The following is a 17,313-nucleotide window of genomic DNA, read 5'->3' on the forward strand; positions in this document are numbered from 1 at the left end:
ATGTGTAAAGTTGAACTCCTCAGACGGAGACAGAAACCAAAAAGTCTGCGAGAGCTGCTGAAGCTGCAGAGCGACCATTGAAACCTCAGCAGATCTGCGGTTTAAATCACGAAGCTGCTGTCAGTTTAATCTGCTGCAGATGGAAACTTAAAGACTTCCACGGCTCCACGGTTTTCTTCCCGAGCTGCAAGAAACTTTTTTCATCCGTGGTGGAATCTCCAGGAAATCTCTTGTTTGTTGTCATCCCACTGCAGCCAGTCGGCGTTTCAGCAGAACAGAGAGCCAAGAAGATCAAACGGTGCTGGCGCTGGAGCTGCAGCGCTCAAAGAGGTCCAATATCTGACGGACAGATGCAGAACCATCTCAAACCAAAACCAGGAATAACGCAATGCATAATGAAAGAGGCAAAAATGATCAAAAAGACAGAAAATGTGATCAATTATGTAAAAATAGTTATTAAAATGAAATGACTGCGAAAAAAAAAACAATTTTAAAGCAAAACCAACTTAGAAAAAGGTTACAAAAATCTTTTTGAACAAATTATTTTTAAATAACACATAAAAACCGAGAAAAAAAGCTTTTACAAGAGTTTTAAAAAAGTATGAAAAAGACACTACATACTAAATAATCCATCCAACATCTGAGCTTTCGATCGGTAGCTTTTCCAGAACCACATTGTCTCGGTCGGATTCTCCGAATTTCCTACTGAGGCTAACCAAAACAACGTGATTAGACTGTGAGGGAGAGTCGGAGAATAATTGTATATTTTTAACATGACAATGTTACAAATGATCTAATCCACATGGAGCAGTTGTGTGTTGTCCTTAAACATCCAGCCTCTTCTACAAAGGAGCTTCTTCATGTTTTTTGGAGGTCTTTTATCCTGTGACTCCTAGTCCATTTTAGTTCTTTCCCATCACTCTGTTTTGGGACCATAGTCATAAGTCATAGAAGAAACACTTTTAGTGAAAATCAAACCTAGAACATCGGTACAAGTGCCTCGAATGTTGTTGTGGACAGAACCTAGTCCAACTACAGTATTTGCAAATATCCTTAATCTCAAGACATTGTTTGGTACATAGAAATAAAAATACAATTTTGAGTAATAATTTCGTGATTAATAATCACAAACCTATCATGGGATCTCAGTTCTTCTGGCAGGAAGGAACAACTTGGACTCAAAAACTATTTTTTCAGGTTTTTCTGTCAGAGGAAATAGAGACACAAAGCAAAAAAAGAAAAGACTTTCTGAAAATAATGTAGTCTAAAGCAAGGGCATTTTTAACCCAGATACAAGAAACCTGGAATTGACTTCTCAAATCCCCAAAGACCTGACCTTTTCAGTGGATGAGGTCAAACAATGTTCAGCGAGTTACTCCAGTGTATTCAACCCAGAACATCTTGCTGATCCCGACACATTCTGTCCTCACGCAATCCAGTTATCTGCCCAGGTTGATTTTTATCAAGAAATGGTACCACAACGGAGTTCACACCGCATTCAGAGGCAGAGAACCAGGGACAGTCGTCAATGTTCATTAACCATCTTAGCATGGAATTTACTTTTTTTGCGGGATTCTGACACTACACACAGCAACGGAACAGGTGAAGGAAAAAGATCTACGTACTTCCTAAACCCAATTTGGACTCACGGTTTTGGAATCTGCTTGCTTTTTGTCCTTAAAGAGTTATCCTCCAGGTTAACTTAGTCTGGTCACTTTCTACGCAGACCATGGTCATTCACTTGGATAGGTTTGGCCAGTGGGAGCTTTTTAGATAAATCAATGCTTGTAATTAAGACAGCTGATGCATTTTCTTTGTTCCAGACAGAGAAGTGTTGGAAGGGTTCATTGTCCCACCAGCACTATGAATGCACAGTACCAACTGTCAAGCATAGTGATAAAGGGATCGTGATTCGAGCCAGTTTTCCAGTCAGAAGACTTGTGCACCTTGCTTCTATTGAGCTTATTATGAACTCTTCTTTATACAACAGTATTCCAAAGTCACGGTCAATCTCTGGATAGTTTGGCGTGTGTTATATTAAGTCCAGGATGTTCCCCAGTATCCTACTTGCTTGTCTTTTCGTCTCTGCAGCAGCTGGATGAGATGCGGCGTGACCTCCGCTGGATAACAGACGCCCTGCAGTATGCGCGCTACAAGCAACCCCGTGGCGGTGTACTCATCACCTGTCTGGTGGACGCCAGTGCTTCAGAGAGCGATTCTGGACAGCAGAAGACTGACTCCACCTCCTCCACAATGGACTACATGCCTACACCCTCCCCATCGCCGGAGCTCCGGCAGAGGAAGGCCATCAGTGGTGCGTATGAAGATTTTCCTCTTAAAAGCAGACTCAAAGCACCTCCAGAGATTTTACCCTGACGTCTGTCTGACAGACTCTCTGCTCGGCTCAGATGAGGACGGCTCCTCCGAGGTGTTCCTGCCCACCGACAGCGACTATGACTCCAGTGATGCCCTGAGCCCCCGCGAACTGGATCTGCTCTACTCCCCAGCTTCAGATCTGTCCCAGCAGGTCTTGCACTCGCTAGGTGGAAGCGCCCCCGATGTCCTGCAGATCCATGAACTCAGGTAACGTTAAACACTTCTGAAAGGCCAAGGGTAATTCAGACACCAAAATTTTCTACTCCAGTCTCAAAAGATGAGGGATGCTCTGATCCCTGATCAGTAAATATACTGGCTTTACTTTCCTCAGAAAAAGGGGAAGTGCCCCTGTAGTTTGATTCCATCCATCCATTTTCTTCTGCTTATCCTGGATCCGGTCACAGAAGTAGCAGGATAAGCCGAGTGGCCCAGACTTACCTCGCCTTTAATCTGATTTCTCTCTTCCTCAGGTACAGTATTTGCCCACCGACAGACCTCCCTGTCTCCACTCCCAGGAAGGATCCTCTCCTACCTACCTCCACTTCTCCATCTGCAGATCTCTCCCTCCCCACCTCGCCTAACCCGCCATCTCGCTGCAGAACCCTGTCTACATCTCCCTCCCTTCCCTTGTCCCCCAGGTTCTACAAAGATCTCCCCCTGTCTTTCCCCCTGTCCCCGGCTCTGTCCGACACCACCAAGACTTTTGAGGGCCTCTCACTTACTAAGGAGGGCCCAGCCCCTCTGAGGGGTCTTGCCAATCCACCGGCCAAACGCAAACTGCTCTCTAGGAGCCACCGGGGGCAATATTTCAGCGGGCCCCAGCGCTGGCTTCGGGGCCACAGTGGGGAGAGTCTCACTGGGTCTTTGTCAGAGGGCGTTTACACCAGGCAACTGGATGCCGACTTAACTCCACTGGGGGACCCACCCTCACCACAGGGCCACACCTACGTAAGCCACGCCTCCTGTGTCCTGGAGAGTCGTAAAGCCCGGCACCGGGAACCGCGGCCCCACGTTCGCAGGATCTTTGTGGAGCCCTGCAAGGACGCGTCGCCGAGTCGGGAGGAGGAGACTGTAACGACTGCGGGAGTGTCAGTGGTTGTAGCACAGGCAGAGTCTGGAGAGGAGGGGGAGGAGCCAGAGGGCGCCACTGCCCAGGAAGTGGACTCAGACGACCAGACAAACGCGCAGGTCTCAGAGATTCTCAGCAGCACACTGTAGAGAGGAAACGCGTTGTTGGATAACGTACGTTACATGGCCACTGTTAAAGCCACTGCAAACGACTGAGTCGTACATGTTTTTACCTCATGACACCAACAGTCCTTGCGTCCAGCAAGGACTCGCATCCTCTCCTTCAGTGTCACGTCACAGCGGAAAGCTGCAACAAAACCTTCAACCAGTTTATAGCTTATTGTATTAAATCTAAAGGTCAGAGGCTCACTGTATTCACTCCCATCAAAATCAGCTCAGATGGGATCTTTAAACCCCTCTATCGAAGGTTCCTCACAGGCCTTTGTGCAAACAAATCCAGTTATTAGAGGCACATTCAAGTAAGCAACAAATGAAATAGTGAAACTACAAAGACCCCTAAGACGTGGGAAGGAGAATTTTCCACATCTTGACATCAAAGTTTGTGCTTTAACAGAAATCAGTGACCAACAATGATCCATTGGTGCTAATTCTGAATGAATCCAAATAATTCAAACCGTTTCAGGCTATAAAGTAAAACTTAGTTTGTGGATAGCCTGCAGGTTTTCCTTTGATGGGAAACCAGTTCAGAAGATAGTAGATCAGTTTATCCTTGCATAAACACTTTCAATTATAGCATTCCATTAGATTCCCGGCCATTCCATTGATTTCTGGTCAACATTTCAAACAAAGATCACGCCACGATCCGGTTAACAGCTATTTATGCTTTTTGCTCATACGACAAATCCTAATTGCAGAGGGACAGCAGTGCAATTAGCTCTGCATGATGTTTTAGCTCTTCTGGGTGTTGCATCATTAAAAAATAGCATCACGATGACTGGCGAACAACTTTGTCGTTTACTGCTAGCTTGTCGCAGTCCTGTTAGCTGCACGTAAAACCAAGCAAAGCATTTAAACAGATGCATCCCTCTTCGGATTCACTACCAAATTTTCTTCAGTGGTGTTTAGGCAGCAAATGTAAAAGAATAACATACTTCAGAGAGAAATCTAAAACACTTCAATCCTGTTACATGTTTTGTTTGACCTAAATGTTTTCCTGAAATTGGGGCATGAAATAAAGTTTAAGCACATACTCTTCAAGACCTTAAGGACGGTGGGGGAACCTTGTTCACAGTGTTTGTTCTGATGGTTGGTCGGCTACTCTGTGGATGTTTCTAATGCGAAGCAGAGTCGTCATTCAGCAGAACAGCCTGAGTACGAACTTCTTCTTTCCACAAGAACGTCTGTGATACACTGAAGCTATCGTCCTCGAAGCTGAACTCACTGACTCAAAAAGCAGCCCTCCCCCCCCGGTTACCAGATTGATTTCAAGTTGCTGGTTCAACTCCACCATGCCTCAGAACCAATGGCATCGACTGTTACCGATAATAATCAATGCAACCAAGAACCCAGATCGCTGCACCCCCTTCAGGACATTTGCATTGTGACCCTTCAGGCCACCCAGGAGAAGAACTGGAGAAAAAAAAAAAAGAAGAAAGAAGACGACATTTCCCCCAGTTCAGTCTATTTGTAAAGATTCCAGTATTTCTGGTGGCTCTCCCGCAACCGCCGTCCTCAGCATGAACTGAATGTAGGTTTTGATCCGTTTGTGACGATTCAATCAGTTGTTCTGAGCTGCTCGGATGTTTCAGTTAAAATTGGAAAAGAGAAAAAAAAATAGAAAGGAACAAATCTATGTGTATATATTCTTACAAACAGATCGAACACCAGAGTCTTTATCACATGAAGTATTTTTTTATTCCTAAACCTAAAGATGGAATGTGGCCTGAGCTGTATTTTTGTCAGCATGATGTAGACCGTAGTCTTTGTTTTATTGGACTGACGCTTTGTGTCCGGTTTGTGCCTCGTTCGGGTCCGGCACGGTGACTTGCGTGATGCGCTCTGATCCTTCCGGTCCTTGTTCTGCTTTACACTTGATTACTGTAGTGTTTGCTGTTCTTTTTTTTCCCCCCCCGTTTTTCATTTTTTTATTTTTGTAAACCAACGTGAACCAAATCCTGCACCCGTTTTTTTTTTTTTTCTCGTAATGTTCGGGAAGTGATGACATGTGGACCTGCCGGAACATGCACACGTTCTCAACATGTATGCACAGTATTTTAAATCAGCGTTTTTCTAAAGTTTGCACATTCTGATCATGGAATACAAGCTAATTGAATATTTGATGCAACAGGGCATTAACTGTGGCAGCTTCTGTTATTCTGAAGGCTGGTTCCCGGAGGGGTCGACGACGGAGACGTATGAAGTATTAACTTGTGAGTTTGGTCATGTTTGAATGTGTTATTAGTGAAGTGTCAGAGTTCAGCTTTACAACCAGACATGCACTAAATGTATTTACTTGTTTCTGCTGCAGGTGTCTGTACTTTTTTGGCATCTATCAGTTTTTGCTGAAATAAATAAAAAAACAAACTATAAAATAAAAACATGGTGCAGTTGTACTCTGTGTTTTAGAGAAGCTAAATGTCAGCCAAGTCTCCAAAAACCTGCATGCCCATTTGTTTGTTATATTGAAATATGCTTTAAATATTCATTTTTAAAATGCTAAAAGAGAGTAACAAGATTATTTTCTTGTTGATAATCCAGATTTTTGCCTTCCATTGGCACCACCTGCCACGAGCCTGGAGGTATTTTTGATTTTGGGGTTCAAAATCTTTGCTCTATCAATTAATTAAAACTGCCGTTAGCCTGGATCGGTTCTAATTGTTTAGTTAAAACCGATCCAGACTAATGGTGGTTTAAAGACTATAATCTGTTGGATTAGCTCCAACTAAAGCAGATCGAAGCATTAAAAGGGATTATAAGATGCGTAGTCGCTCTTATTGATTTGGTTTACAGTTGATGTCGCTGTAATTCTGGTTTCATATTCTGCATGTAATACCTTTTAATTCAGTTGTGATGCTACCTTCTTTACCAGCTCGGGATTAAGATTCAGGGTGGGACAAACATTTAATTGATGCTAAAAGAAAATGTATTTTTATATAAATCGCATGATGACTCACTGAAAAGCAGAAATTCCACCAAAATACAAAAAAATAATCATGCTGACAGTTTTGTAGACCAACAATATTGTTAATACTGCAATGATAAACAGTTACTTTTTTTTTTTTGTAAAACTTCTTAAGTAGAAATCTTGACTGTAAATTGGTGATTGTGACAAAGTTTTCCTAATGGTGTAAAAACATAACTGAGCCAAAAGCTGGCTTTTGGTAGGATGTCATTGTTTATCCAACATCTTCCTTGAGTTACACACAGAAAAGTATAATTCACTTGTGCTTCTAAAAGAAAAAAAAAGCTGACCCTAATGAGAACAGATAAGAGGTTTTAAAAAAAAAAACCTAAACCTGCCAGTAATCTGTAAAACATAGCTGTTTCATGAGGGACGGGCAGCAGTCAGACTCCGCGCCGTTTCCGGTTGCTTTTGGGGGAAAGTGCGAAACTTCTGGAATCTCACACAGCTGCTGGAATCTCGTCCACTTCGGAGCATTCGACAGCACCGGTCCAAACCACAGGAACGCTGCTGAGGCGCAGCCAGAAACAATCGTTCACTTTCACGAGTAGGAAATGTTTTTCTGGTCCCGACCCTCTAGGATCCAGCAAAGACTGAGACAGACCGTCAGATCTGAAATCAGCTGAATCTTCACAGTTTTGGAAAGAAGAAAAATGTATTGCCATGATTTTATTTTATTTTTTTTGTATGGATGTCTGTTACAGCAGATTTAACATTTAAACACATTGCATAAGTATAAATATGGAAATATGTGTTACATTTTTTTCTACACTATAAAAATACAAAATCTTAGCAAGTATTTTTGGTCTATAGATCCTAGTGAAAATATTTTAGTAAAGCATCAAGCAGGACAAGTAACTTTTCAGCAATCTATGAGTGCTTATTTTAGTTAGAATATTTCCTTAATATTGATTTTTTTTAAAGTGCAAGGTATTTCACTTATAACAAGATATTTTTCCAGGGTCGCTGAGGGCAAAGTGGGCAGATTTGACAATCTGTTTGATTTTGCTATATAAAGCTTAGTGTTGGAAAGAGTAGGAGCTTCTTAAAGAGACCGAGGCCCAATTTCAAAGCGTCAATTTGCGAAGTCAACTTTCTTTTATCTTTCATACATTTGTTTGAAGATAACATAGTTACTTGATTGTGCTACAAAATGGCACAATGTGCCTGGAAAACACATAACGTTGTCCCATTAATAAGATGAGAAGGAAAATGTTTCAGTTGACAGGAAAAATGGTTGTTGAAATATTTCCCTGTCTGACTCGACAGTAGCTGCGAAACCTCAGGTCTATGTTCGAGTCTCTGATTTATTTCTGAGGAAACAAGTCTGTCTGGTAAAAGTCGGTCTGATGGTAAGCAGTGAAACTTCGGAATGAAAAACATTACGTCACACTTAAACACCAGCAATCTCCTTCACTTATCATCAAAGTCCCGGAGCGACTGCTACAGGTTTTCATAGTTTCCAGTTTGCTGTTGCGTTGCCCCCCGCCCCCAGCCTCTTCTCCTCTGCATGACATACTGACACCGGTCCACATGTTCCAAATCAGCCGGCCCTTTGATTTTACATCGCAAGGGCCAAGATACGGAGCGACGCCGTGGATCAGTGGCTCTGCGTTCATTGCGTGGACTCGTTCGGTTCTGATCTAGATGTTCCGTCTGAAGTTCGGATACAGCGGCGGCGTAATCTTAATGTCGAATCAGCCGAGGCCTCCCAGGATGATGGACAAACAGGCCGTCCGTGTCGTTCGTGACCCGGCCAGATGAAGCCGAGAAAAGGATCTTTTGTTTGTTGTTTGTGTCGTTTCTTTCTTCTTTTTTTTTTTTTTTTTCCTTCCCCACAAGCAGCTGCTTTGATGGTGAGACGGCCGGGGCAATTTGGACGGTCCATTTGTGAGAGACGGCTTCAAGGTTGCAGAGACAGGTCAACTAAGCAATTACAGACACGAAAAACAGGCAAATGCCAGGCTTAGCTTTCGGTATCTAACCCACAAGTATCTAAAATGGCGTCAGCACTGAGTCAATGTTCATGTTCAATCATTTGCTCGTTACTTAAAGTTTCCAACATGGTCAGAACGCTCGCCGATTCAACAAAGTTTAAGGGGGCAAAACCATCATCCTGTTGAAGTGTCCGTCCAGGATGTCGCAGTGGGAGGGGTTGGGGGGGTTTGTGTTGCAGACTAAAATTACTAACTTTGCGGCAACGTTTTCAAAACAGTTGTGGCCAAAGTTGGGATTTCTTTATACTTTATGATCCTAAAATAATTGAATTGAAATTGTACATAATCTTCCCCCCCCCCAAAAAAAGACAGGATTTTAACACAGTCAATAACATTTTTAGTAGCTTCTTGACCTAGCGCCTTTTATAGAAAAAAAAAAAACATATCCTCAGGAGTTGTGCAAAAGACGAGTTCCATATTGGTCATTCCAGTTGGCATCAAATGTTTAAACAGTGTAAGAAAATCCTACAGAACATCTCAAACTGTAGAGAAGCAACGGGTTCTCCCAGTCAACCCAGGAGGGGTTATGAGGCCATTTCAGAACCACCGGAAATCCACTAATCTGCAGAGAGAGGCATTATTCGCAAGTGGGAAAACATTTAAAAACAGCTGCTAATTTTTCCAGGAGTGGAACTCCCAGCAAAAACAGACCTAGGTCGGAGCAAGTTCATGGCGGGTCAATTGGGCAAAAACTGACCACACTAGGGCTTGTCTTAGAAAAAAAGGAAGGACAACACATTTCTTAACAAGAGAGCAGACAGACAAAACTTCTAGACAAAAGTCTAAATGAAACACAGGACTCCTAGACAAATGCTCTTTATATAGATGAGACCAAAGCAGAGATGTTTTAGCAGTAATAACATGTTTAAGAAAATATCAGCACAAACAATTCACACCAGCTGTCAATAACGATGAGGGGGAGGGATGATGATTTGCGACTTGTTCTGCAAGTCGGTCGTCAACAACCTCAGCGTAACGTTAGATTGTATCCTACAGTCGAATGTGATGCCATTTGTGACGTTTGGACCAAACTAGGTCATCAATATGACAATGAGCCCAAACGCAGCAGCAAGTCTATGAAAGAATGACAAAAACAGGAAAAAATAATGATGATTCAATGGTTTAGTCAAAGTCTAGATCATGCCCTGATTGAAATGCTGTTTGACATGAAAAGTGCCATAAAGAATAAAATGTCTTCAACCCTCTGTGACCTGGAGCAGCTAAGTATTTTTTCCATAATCAGAGAGATTCCAGATGAAAGACCTTCCAAGTGAAACGCCCTTTAAAGCCCAATTTATTTATTTATTTCCAAATAAATCTGGTCAAATAAATTATTTACTACCAATAAAGCAATACATAAAATAAAAATTATTATAGTAGGGATCAATCGGACACTGTTTTATTGTCTTTTACAATAACTCTGACTCTGGCAGTGGATAACCGTATATAAAAGCTTTCAGAGTCGAAGGGAGCGAAGACTGTAAACCACATTGTTTTCAAGCTACAGAAGACTTTGAAGAATGTGCCCTAAACCTACCACATGCTTAATATTGTTCACTAGAAAGCCTGTATTTAGATTTCCTAAACTTTCAGAGAGCTTCCTAAACTTTCAAATAAACTCAAAGTTTCTCTGAGAGACTCGCTCCAAAGGTAAGTTGATGACAATCTGCAAAAATTGCGTCAAGAAGCTTGAATTGGACACCAATTTGTCTAATTCGCCTACGTTTTCAGTGGCTCCAGAGAGCCGGACTCACCCCATGACCTCAGCACACAGCGCTAACTTTTCTTACCACCCCTAAAAGTCCTTTAGGCCCTTAAATCATCCCGGTGTGAACTTAGGTCTCTCCCCCAAGAAACCCCTCGTGAGGGCGCCAGATATGAGAGTGGATGATAAAAAAAAGGTTCACAAAGAGGAGAGAGAGAGAGAGGAAGTCTTATCTGAGCATCACCTCTCCGCCACCGACTTCCTGTGGGCGCAAGATATGACAGTTTAGCGGCGCCCGTCACACACTGTCACCACCATAAAATTACCCGAAATTCAGCCGGAGCCAGAGGCAGCGAGGGCGGCGGTGGTCACCAGAAGAAAAAAAAAAAAGCCCAGACTCTTGCTGCGTGTCTCTCTGTTCGCTCTGAGTGAGATCCTCCAAAATAAACACGGTTGCACATTCCTCTGTGTTTTTCAAAAGCAATCTCTTAGTCATCTGCGGCGTGACGCAGGGAGTCGCCGCACTAGAACGCAACGCTGCTCCGTGCTGCTGTCTGACCGCAAACGTTGCCAGTACATAAGTAAATGTGTTTCAAAACGAACACTTTATGTCAACTATGATTATATATGAGTAGGGGATTCAATGAGAAATGAATCCCCTACTTTATTTTTGAATCATTTAAGACTAAATTGCCGGGGAGGTTTTTGTTTCCAGGTAGAAGTTGTTGATTTCAGTAGCTTCACGAGACATAGATTTTAGTATTAAGTATACAACTTAGGAAAAACTACGCGACATTTGGCGGACTGCTGGCAGCAGAATGTTTCAAAAAGAATAAAGAATTTGCATGATTTGAATGTACATGAAGACTTGTGAGCATTAAAACCTGGAGCAGTTTGAGGTGAATCCGTGTCCGTGCGGTCTGGGTGGATAAATTAGAACAAAACTTCAAAAAGAACCAAACAAAAAGAAACTAAAAGCTTTTTTGTTTAACAATCTGTCAGAATCAGAGAGAAACACAATTTGTGTGAAAAAAGTTCAATCCTGTGATGAATTGGATTATCTTCTGTAGGGCTTCCTCAGGATAAGAGAAATGTTTTTTAAAGATTGTCTTTTAAAACTTCTCTTGTAACAAAAAGGCGTCTGTGGAGTGAATTTTCTAGCTGCTGCGTTCTCGTGTGATTTCTGTCAGTAAATAGGCGACTAGCCTTTCACTTTCAACCTCTGTTACTTCGAAGTCTGGACAAAACCTTGCAGAAGTTTCGAACCCTACCAACCCGGTTCCAGTGCAAAAAAAGAGTCGGCGAGTATGGACGTAGTTGGCTGTCAAGTCATTGCTTCTACAAATCAGGTCTTATTCTCTGATCAAAAACGGTTTCTTTGAAGTATTTCTGTTTTTGAGCCTTAACAGAACCTGAAGAGTCGGACAAGCCGAAGAAAGCACTGATCTGAAGTAGCCGTGGGCTAGCATCATGAAGGTACGCGAAGGTTTCAAACAGAGCAATGGAAATCATAGTGTTCCTATGGTTTCCGTTTGGTTTGGTTTGGTTTTCCATAGCGAGTACATTCTCTTCTTTATTGCAATGGTTGTTTTAAAAGGCGAAAATCACTTCAGTGGTTCAACAGGACATTGTGCTCAGCCGTTTCTGTTGTCGTGTAAGATGAGCAAGCACAAACAGGTTGTTGTGTTTAACTAATTAGCCGCTCTAAACGTTTCTAATGCGCCTGGGAGATAAATTCAGACACTAGACTAACAACAGGTAAGCCAAGGACTTACATGGCTACATATACATATCATTTAAAAATGGCCTGACAGAATCCCGAGCCAAGACGTCCCTTGTTCTTGATACTACTGCAAAATCATAAACGTATTTTTGTTTAGTTTCTAATGCAAATATCGTATTACACTTAAAATAAGTCCAAACTAACTCACAGGTTACTTTTTAGCAAGATGTACCGGCTTGTTTCAAGTCAGTAATTCTTTTTGAATACTAATAAAAGTATTAGTTTCACTAGCAGATTTTTATTTATTTTTTTACTTTTAATATCGGAGAAATATAGCTTGTTTTAAGTGAAAGAAATTGGTCAGTGGAACTAATATGCTTTTGATCAATGTTATTTTTATTTTTTTTACTGAAAACAACCCCGTGTATTGTGCTGTGAAGTTACTTGTAAGTTAGTTTTGAATTATTTTAAGTGTAACAAGATATTTGCACTAGAAACTAGACAAAAAAAACATACTTAGTTAGATTTTGTGTTTTTTCAGTGTGGCTCCATGCCACTCCAAACTATTAAACCTGGTCAATGCTGTGTTCAGCTGGTCTTAAAAGCTGTGGCAAACTTTAACCGCCACTCCGTGGTTGGTGGTGGTTGTTGTGCAATATCTCAGTTGAATCTTCATGACTAATATGGCAAAAACAAACAAAAAACAGACAGGAAGGAGCCCTAAGGAGCAGGAAAGTGAACCGACTCCGTCCCCACTGCGTGGATTAACAGGAAGTCTCAACTAAACCATGTGGCTCACAGAGTCATGGTGCAGCAATGAGAGTTTTCTTCATGTAAGGGGAAACATGCGCAAAAACGTTGCTTGTTCAGTGCAGCACTGCAAAAACACAAATCTTACTTGGTCTAGTTTCTATAGTGCAAATATCTTAGTACACCTTAAAAAGGACAAACCCGTCTCACAATTAACTTTTCAGCAAGATACGAGTCAGTTTAAGTCAATAATTTCTTGATATTGATATATATGTATATGTATATGTATATGTATATGTAGAGTATAAGTACCAGTTCCATTATCAAATTATTTGATAAATAAGACATTTTCCGGTGGAACTGGTACTTTCTCATCAATATTAATGAATTTCTGACTTAAACAAGCTCCCACATCTTGCTGAAAAGTTATTTGTAAGTTAGTTTTGCCTTATTTTAAATGCACTAAGATATTTGCACGAAAAAAAAAAATAGAGCAGAGAGACACTTGGTAAGACTATAAAATGACCCATAAAGTTTTAAACTCTACTGACCCAGACACACCGAACCTCAGCTTGTTTCTACCTCCTCCTGATCACTGAACCGTTATTCCCGCTCCCGGCAACTTCATCCTTTCATCGCTCCCAAAAAGAATCCGCCACCGCCGGTGCGTAAAGTGCGCGGAGGTGTGGCTCGGTTTGGATGACATCAGCCTCCTCCTGCCGAATATGTGCGCGCAGCGGGAGTCAGATCGACTCAGTTCGGCTCCGGCAGGACCAAGGAGCCTGCAGCCACCATGAAGCCCGGAGCCCGGAGCTGATCCCGGACTTAGTCCTGCCTGGAGGTGGGTTGAACTCCCTCGTGGATTCTCTTCTTCTTTTTTTTTTCTTTTTTTGTGGAGAAGACCAGGAGCTCTGCTGGGGATCTGTGGCGATCGGAACCAGACAGGGGGGATGGATCCCTCCCGCTGGCTCCTGCTTTTTCTCTCTCTGGCGCTCTGGATCCAGGACGGGATGTGCCAACACCTGAACCACTTCATCCGCCCCATCCCCAGCGACTCTCTGCCCGTGGAGGTCCTGAAGGAGGAACCGGACCCGCAGCTGGACCCGAAGGAGAAGGACCTGAACGGGACGGAGCTGCGGAGCCTCCTGGGGAGCCACTTCAACCCGGACTTCATGTCCGTGTCCCCGCCGGAGGACCTCTACGAGGACGACCCGGATCAGAGCCCGAAGCTCACCGGACCGATGCCGAAAGAGATCCGAACCCTGGAGCTGGAGGTGCTGTTCGGCAAGAAGCAGAAGGCGAACCGGAAGCTGCGCAGGATGCTCTGGGCCTACACACTGTGTCCGGTGGTTTACGCGTGGACCGAACTGGGCTGGCGGTTCTGGCCGCGCTACCTGAAGGTGGGCAGCTGCTACAGCAAGCGGTCCTGCTCGGTTCCGGAGGGGATGACGTGCAAACCGGCCAAAGCGACTCATTTGACTTTCCTGAGGTGGCACTGCCCGCAGAAAAAGGTTCCGCAGAGGTGCGCCTGGATCCACATCCAGTACCCGGTCATATCCGAGTGCAAATGCTCCTGTCCGAACTGAGGAGAACCGGCTCCGGATCCGCAGAACTGTTCAAAAAAAAAAATCTCAGAGGAGAATCGCTTTCTGCGTCTTCAGATTGCTGTATTGCTTCGGGACTAAACTTTATAAATGATGGTCAGTTGTTGTTTGTTTTTAATAATCTCTGCTCTACTGTATTAATATAAACCATATGTGTCATATGTGTTTCTTATTTATAAGACTGAGTTAAACGTCAGTTTTCAGGAAAATTGCCTCGATGAATTTTTCAGAATTTGCCGCAGAGAAGTTCAAAACTCGGAATTAATAAATGAATTCCCGTTTGAGTCCAAAGGCGACTGGGTTTGAAGCTGAAATGTTCTTCAGATGATGGTCAGAAACGAATTATTTATCACCCGGCTTTATTTGTAATTGGATTACTGAACTGTTCATGATCACGCTATTGCAACGTCTGGTTCCACAACAAAGTTCCCATTTAGTTCGAAATGGACAAGACTCATATGCAATTTGAAAATTGGAATCAAATGTAAAGAAATATTTTTGATAGCGTTTGATCTATTTCGGCAAAACTGTGGTGTTTTAAATGCCATAAAAGAGATGACAATCCCCTATTTTTATGAGGGGGCAAAGTGGTCAAATACTTCAAATAACTTTTAGAGAGAGATGTGAATTGTTTACAGTGCTCCACATTTTTACAATAAATTCATAGAATCTTGATATTTGTACCAAAAAAAAGACACGTTTCTGTCATTTCACTTGTAAAATACCAAACAATTCAGACTTCTTCAATAAATGTTTTTTATAACTATCAGTTGCAAAGTTGTCTGTTTTTAGCATTGATGTCCATCATTTTTAATACAAGTGACTTAAATGCCATTTATAACACAATATTTCTAAAAAAAAAAAAAACATGCTATTTTCTCATCTACAGTTGTGGCGTTACAAAAGGGAATACTTTTTGCTTAAATGAATTTTAAAATGGGCAACAATATGTTGGTTTGAATTTGACACCAAGCAGGACTTAAGCATCTTGGGGGGGGGAAGAGAAGCGTGAACCATAACAAACAAAATCATTTTTTAATTTGAAACCAATAACGTTTTACCATCCAGAGCTTTCTTTCTGTAATGTTCCTCTAAGTATATCCATTTCCAATTTCCTGAACTTGCAAATAACACCGATACAATATAAAAATGCGTTGTCATGGATACAACAGTTGTGCTTTCTTCTTGTTTCTTGTTTTCGGGGGTTTTCCAGGCTCAAATTCCCCAGACTTCTTTCTGCGAATTGTTGGCACAGTTTATGTCCTGCTGCAAAAATTTACACAAATGTTGCTCAAATTATTATTCATCTAAAAAAAATTCAAACCCCAGTGTTTCTGTAGTTTTACAGTTAACATCTAACTTTAGGATTCAAATGTAGTCAAACGGTTTTCTGGTTTTTGTTGTCTGTAGGTATCAAAATTACTTCTGGGATCCAAATATTATAGTGCCAGTGCAGTCACCCGTAGAATAATTGCATGTTTATGTTTTTAACTTAAATATTTGGTTCTGGCAGAAAAATATATTTTTGATTACATATTTATACAGGATTGTATGGAAAACTAAGCATATTCAGGCAAACTGTGCTCAATTTTGATATTTTACTCTATACTGCAGGTTTTTTTTTGTTTTTTCCTTTATGAATAGATTAATTAGTTAATAATTAGTCCTGAACTTTGCACCGATAAATAAATATAATGCAAAGAAGATACTACTGGTTTCTTCTTTCATCAGAAACTTTTTTGTAAAATGTGAACGATTCCTTCAACAACAAACTTATATGTAGCAACTTCCCTGAGGTACTCCTTCTGAAAAAAAAGGTTTAAAGAAAAATATACAATTTTTATACAAAGTATTTTCACCAGTTAGAGGCACCGTTGCCTTGCAGCAAGAAGGTCCTGAGTTCCATTCCCAGCCTGATGTCTTTCTGCATGGAGTTTGTTCTCTCCGGGTACTCCGGCTTCCTTCACAGTCCAAAAACATGACTGTCAGGTTAACTGGTTTCTCTAAATTCTCCTTAGGTGTGTGTGTGTGTGGGGGGGGGGGGGGGGGGGGGGGTGCGTGTGTGTGTGTGTGCATGGTTGTTTGTCTTTGTGTTGCCCTGCGACGGACTGGCGACCTGCCCAGGGTGGACCCCGCCTCTCGCCTAAAATGTCTCTCTGGAGATAGGCACCAGCACCAGGGTGTAAGAAGATGGTTTTATAGTATTTACAAAAATTATGAGAATTTCTGCCTCCCCCTTGTTTTCTGAGCTGTAACCGTAGCTTTAATGAATGTAAAACACACCATAGGGTGCTAGGATAACACTAGAAGGAAGCTTCGGTGGCCTCACAGCTGACTGCTGTCGACATAAACCATGGTCAGGTTTAGACAGACAGGATGAGTAAGGTGTCCGTTCCACTCCAGTTCGTCTTTGGATTGAAGAAGACATAAACCAAAGTCTTCCAAAGACACCGCTGTCTGAGGAGATTCTCTTAATAGCATGGGGAACATCAGATAATTGAGGAGGTTTCAAAGTATTCTCCTGTTCGCTATTGATAAGCCAGTAGCTGAGTGTGTCTGAAGGCTGTTAATGCTGTCTGATGACACAGATCACATGTTCATGCCTCCACCTGTCTGCCACTGTGAAGGTGACCTGCAGAGAGCCCTGAAAGCCGGACATGTCGCTACAGTCTGCTGAACTGTGTGCCAACATACACAGCCTGCTACCGTCAGGTAATACCAGTCAGTGACTGGGAGGCTGCTTGTACGTGCAAGTGTATGTGTGTGTGTGTGTGTGTGTGTGTGTGTGGCAGGGAATGTTTGGGTGGATTTACAAAATCCCGGTGGAGTGAATTCTCCAACTCTCACAAAATGTTTGGATGTGTTTTAACTCAATGTCAAGGTGGGAGCGTCTCAGCGATGACCTTAGGGAAGCAGCTGGGAGAGGGTTGATAACAGTGGAACAAAGA

At 42.2% G+C, this 17,313-nt stretch overlaps 2 protein-coding genes across 5 annotated transcripts in view; both read left to right on the forward strand.

Moving 5' to 3' along the window:
• The window catches only part of ankfn1 (ankyrin repeat and fibronectin type III domain containing 1), an 82,418-nt gene extending 77,326 nt beyond the window's left edge, over positions 1 to 5,092 (forward strand). For 2 of the 4 annotated variants that reach the window (XM_023341511.1, XM_023341513.1), the window contains 3 exons: positions 2,092 to 2,314; positions 2,391 to 2,583; positions 2,847 to 5,092. In XM_023341511.1, coding sequence (XP_023197279.1) covers positions 2,092 to 2,314; positions 2,391 to 2,583; positions 2,847 to 3,594 — 1,164 coding nt within the window. In that variant the 3' untranslated portion in view covers positions 3,595 to 5,092. The remainder of the gene's footprint in view (positions 1 to 2,091; positions 2,315 to 2,390; positions 2,584 to 2,846) is intronic. The other 2 variants (XM_023341512.1, XM_023341514.1) reach the window with 2 other exon arrangements.
• Positions 5,093 to 13,507: 8,415 nt separating this feature from the next.
• Positions 13,508 to 15,098, forward strand: LOC102225902 (noggin-3). Its single transcript, XM_005806718.2, has one exon. It carries the CDS (start codon positions 13,712 to 13,714, stop codon positions 14,345 to 14,347), a length of 636 nt encoding a protein of 211 aa, XP_005806775.1. The 5' UTR covers positions 13,508 to 13,711; the 3' UTR covers positions 14,348 to 15,098.
• Positions 15,099 to 17,313: the final 2,215 nt, after the last annotated feature.

This window comes from Xiphophorus maculatus, chromosome 10, assembly GCF_002775205.1.
Source record: "Xiphophorus maculatus strain JP 163 A chromosome 10, X_maculatus-5.0-male, whole genome shotgun sequence".
In the NCBI taxonomy this organism is placed as follows: domain Eukaryota; kingdom Metazoa; phylum Chordata; class Actinopteri; order Cyprinodontiformes; family Poeciliidae; genus Xiphophorus; species Xiphophorus maculatus.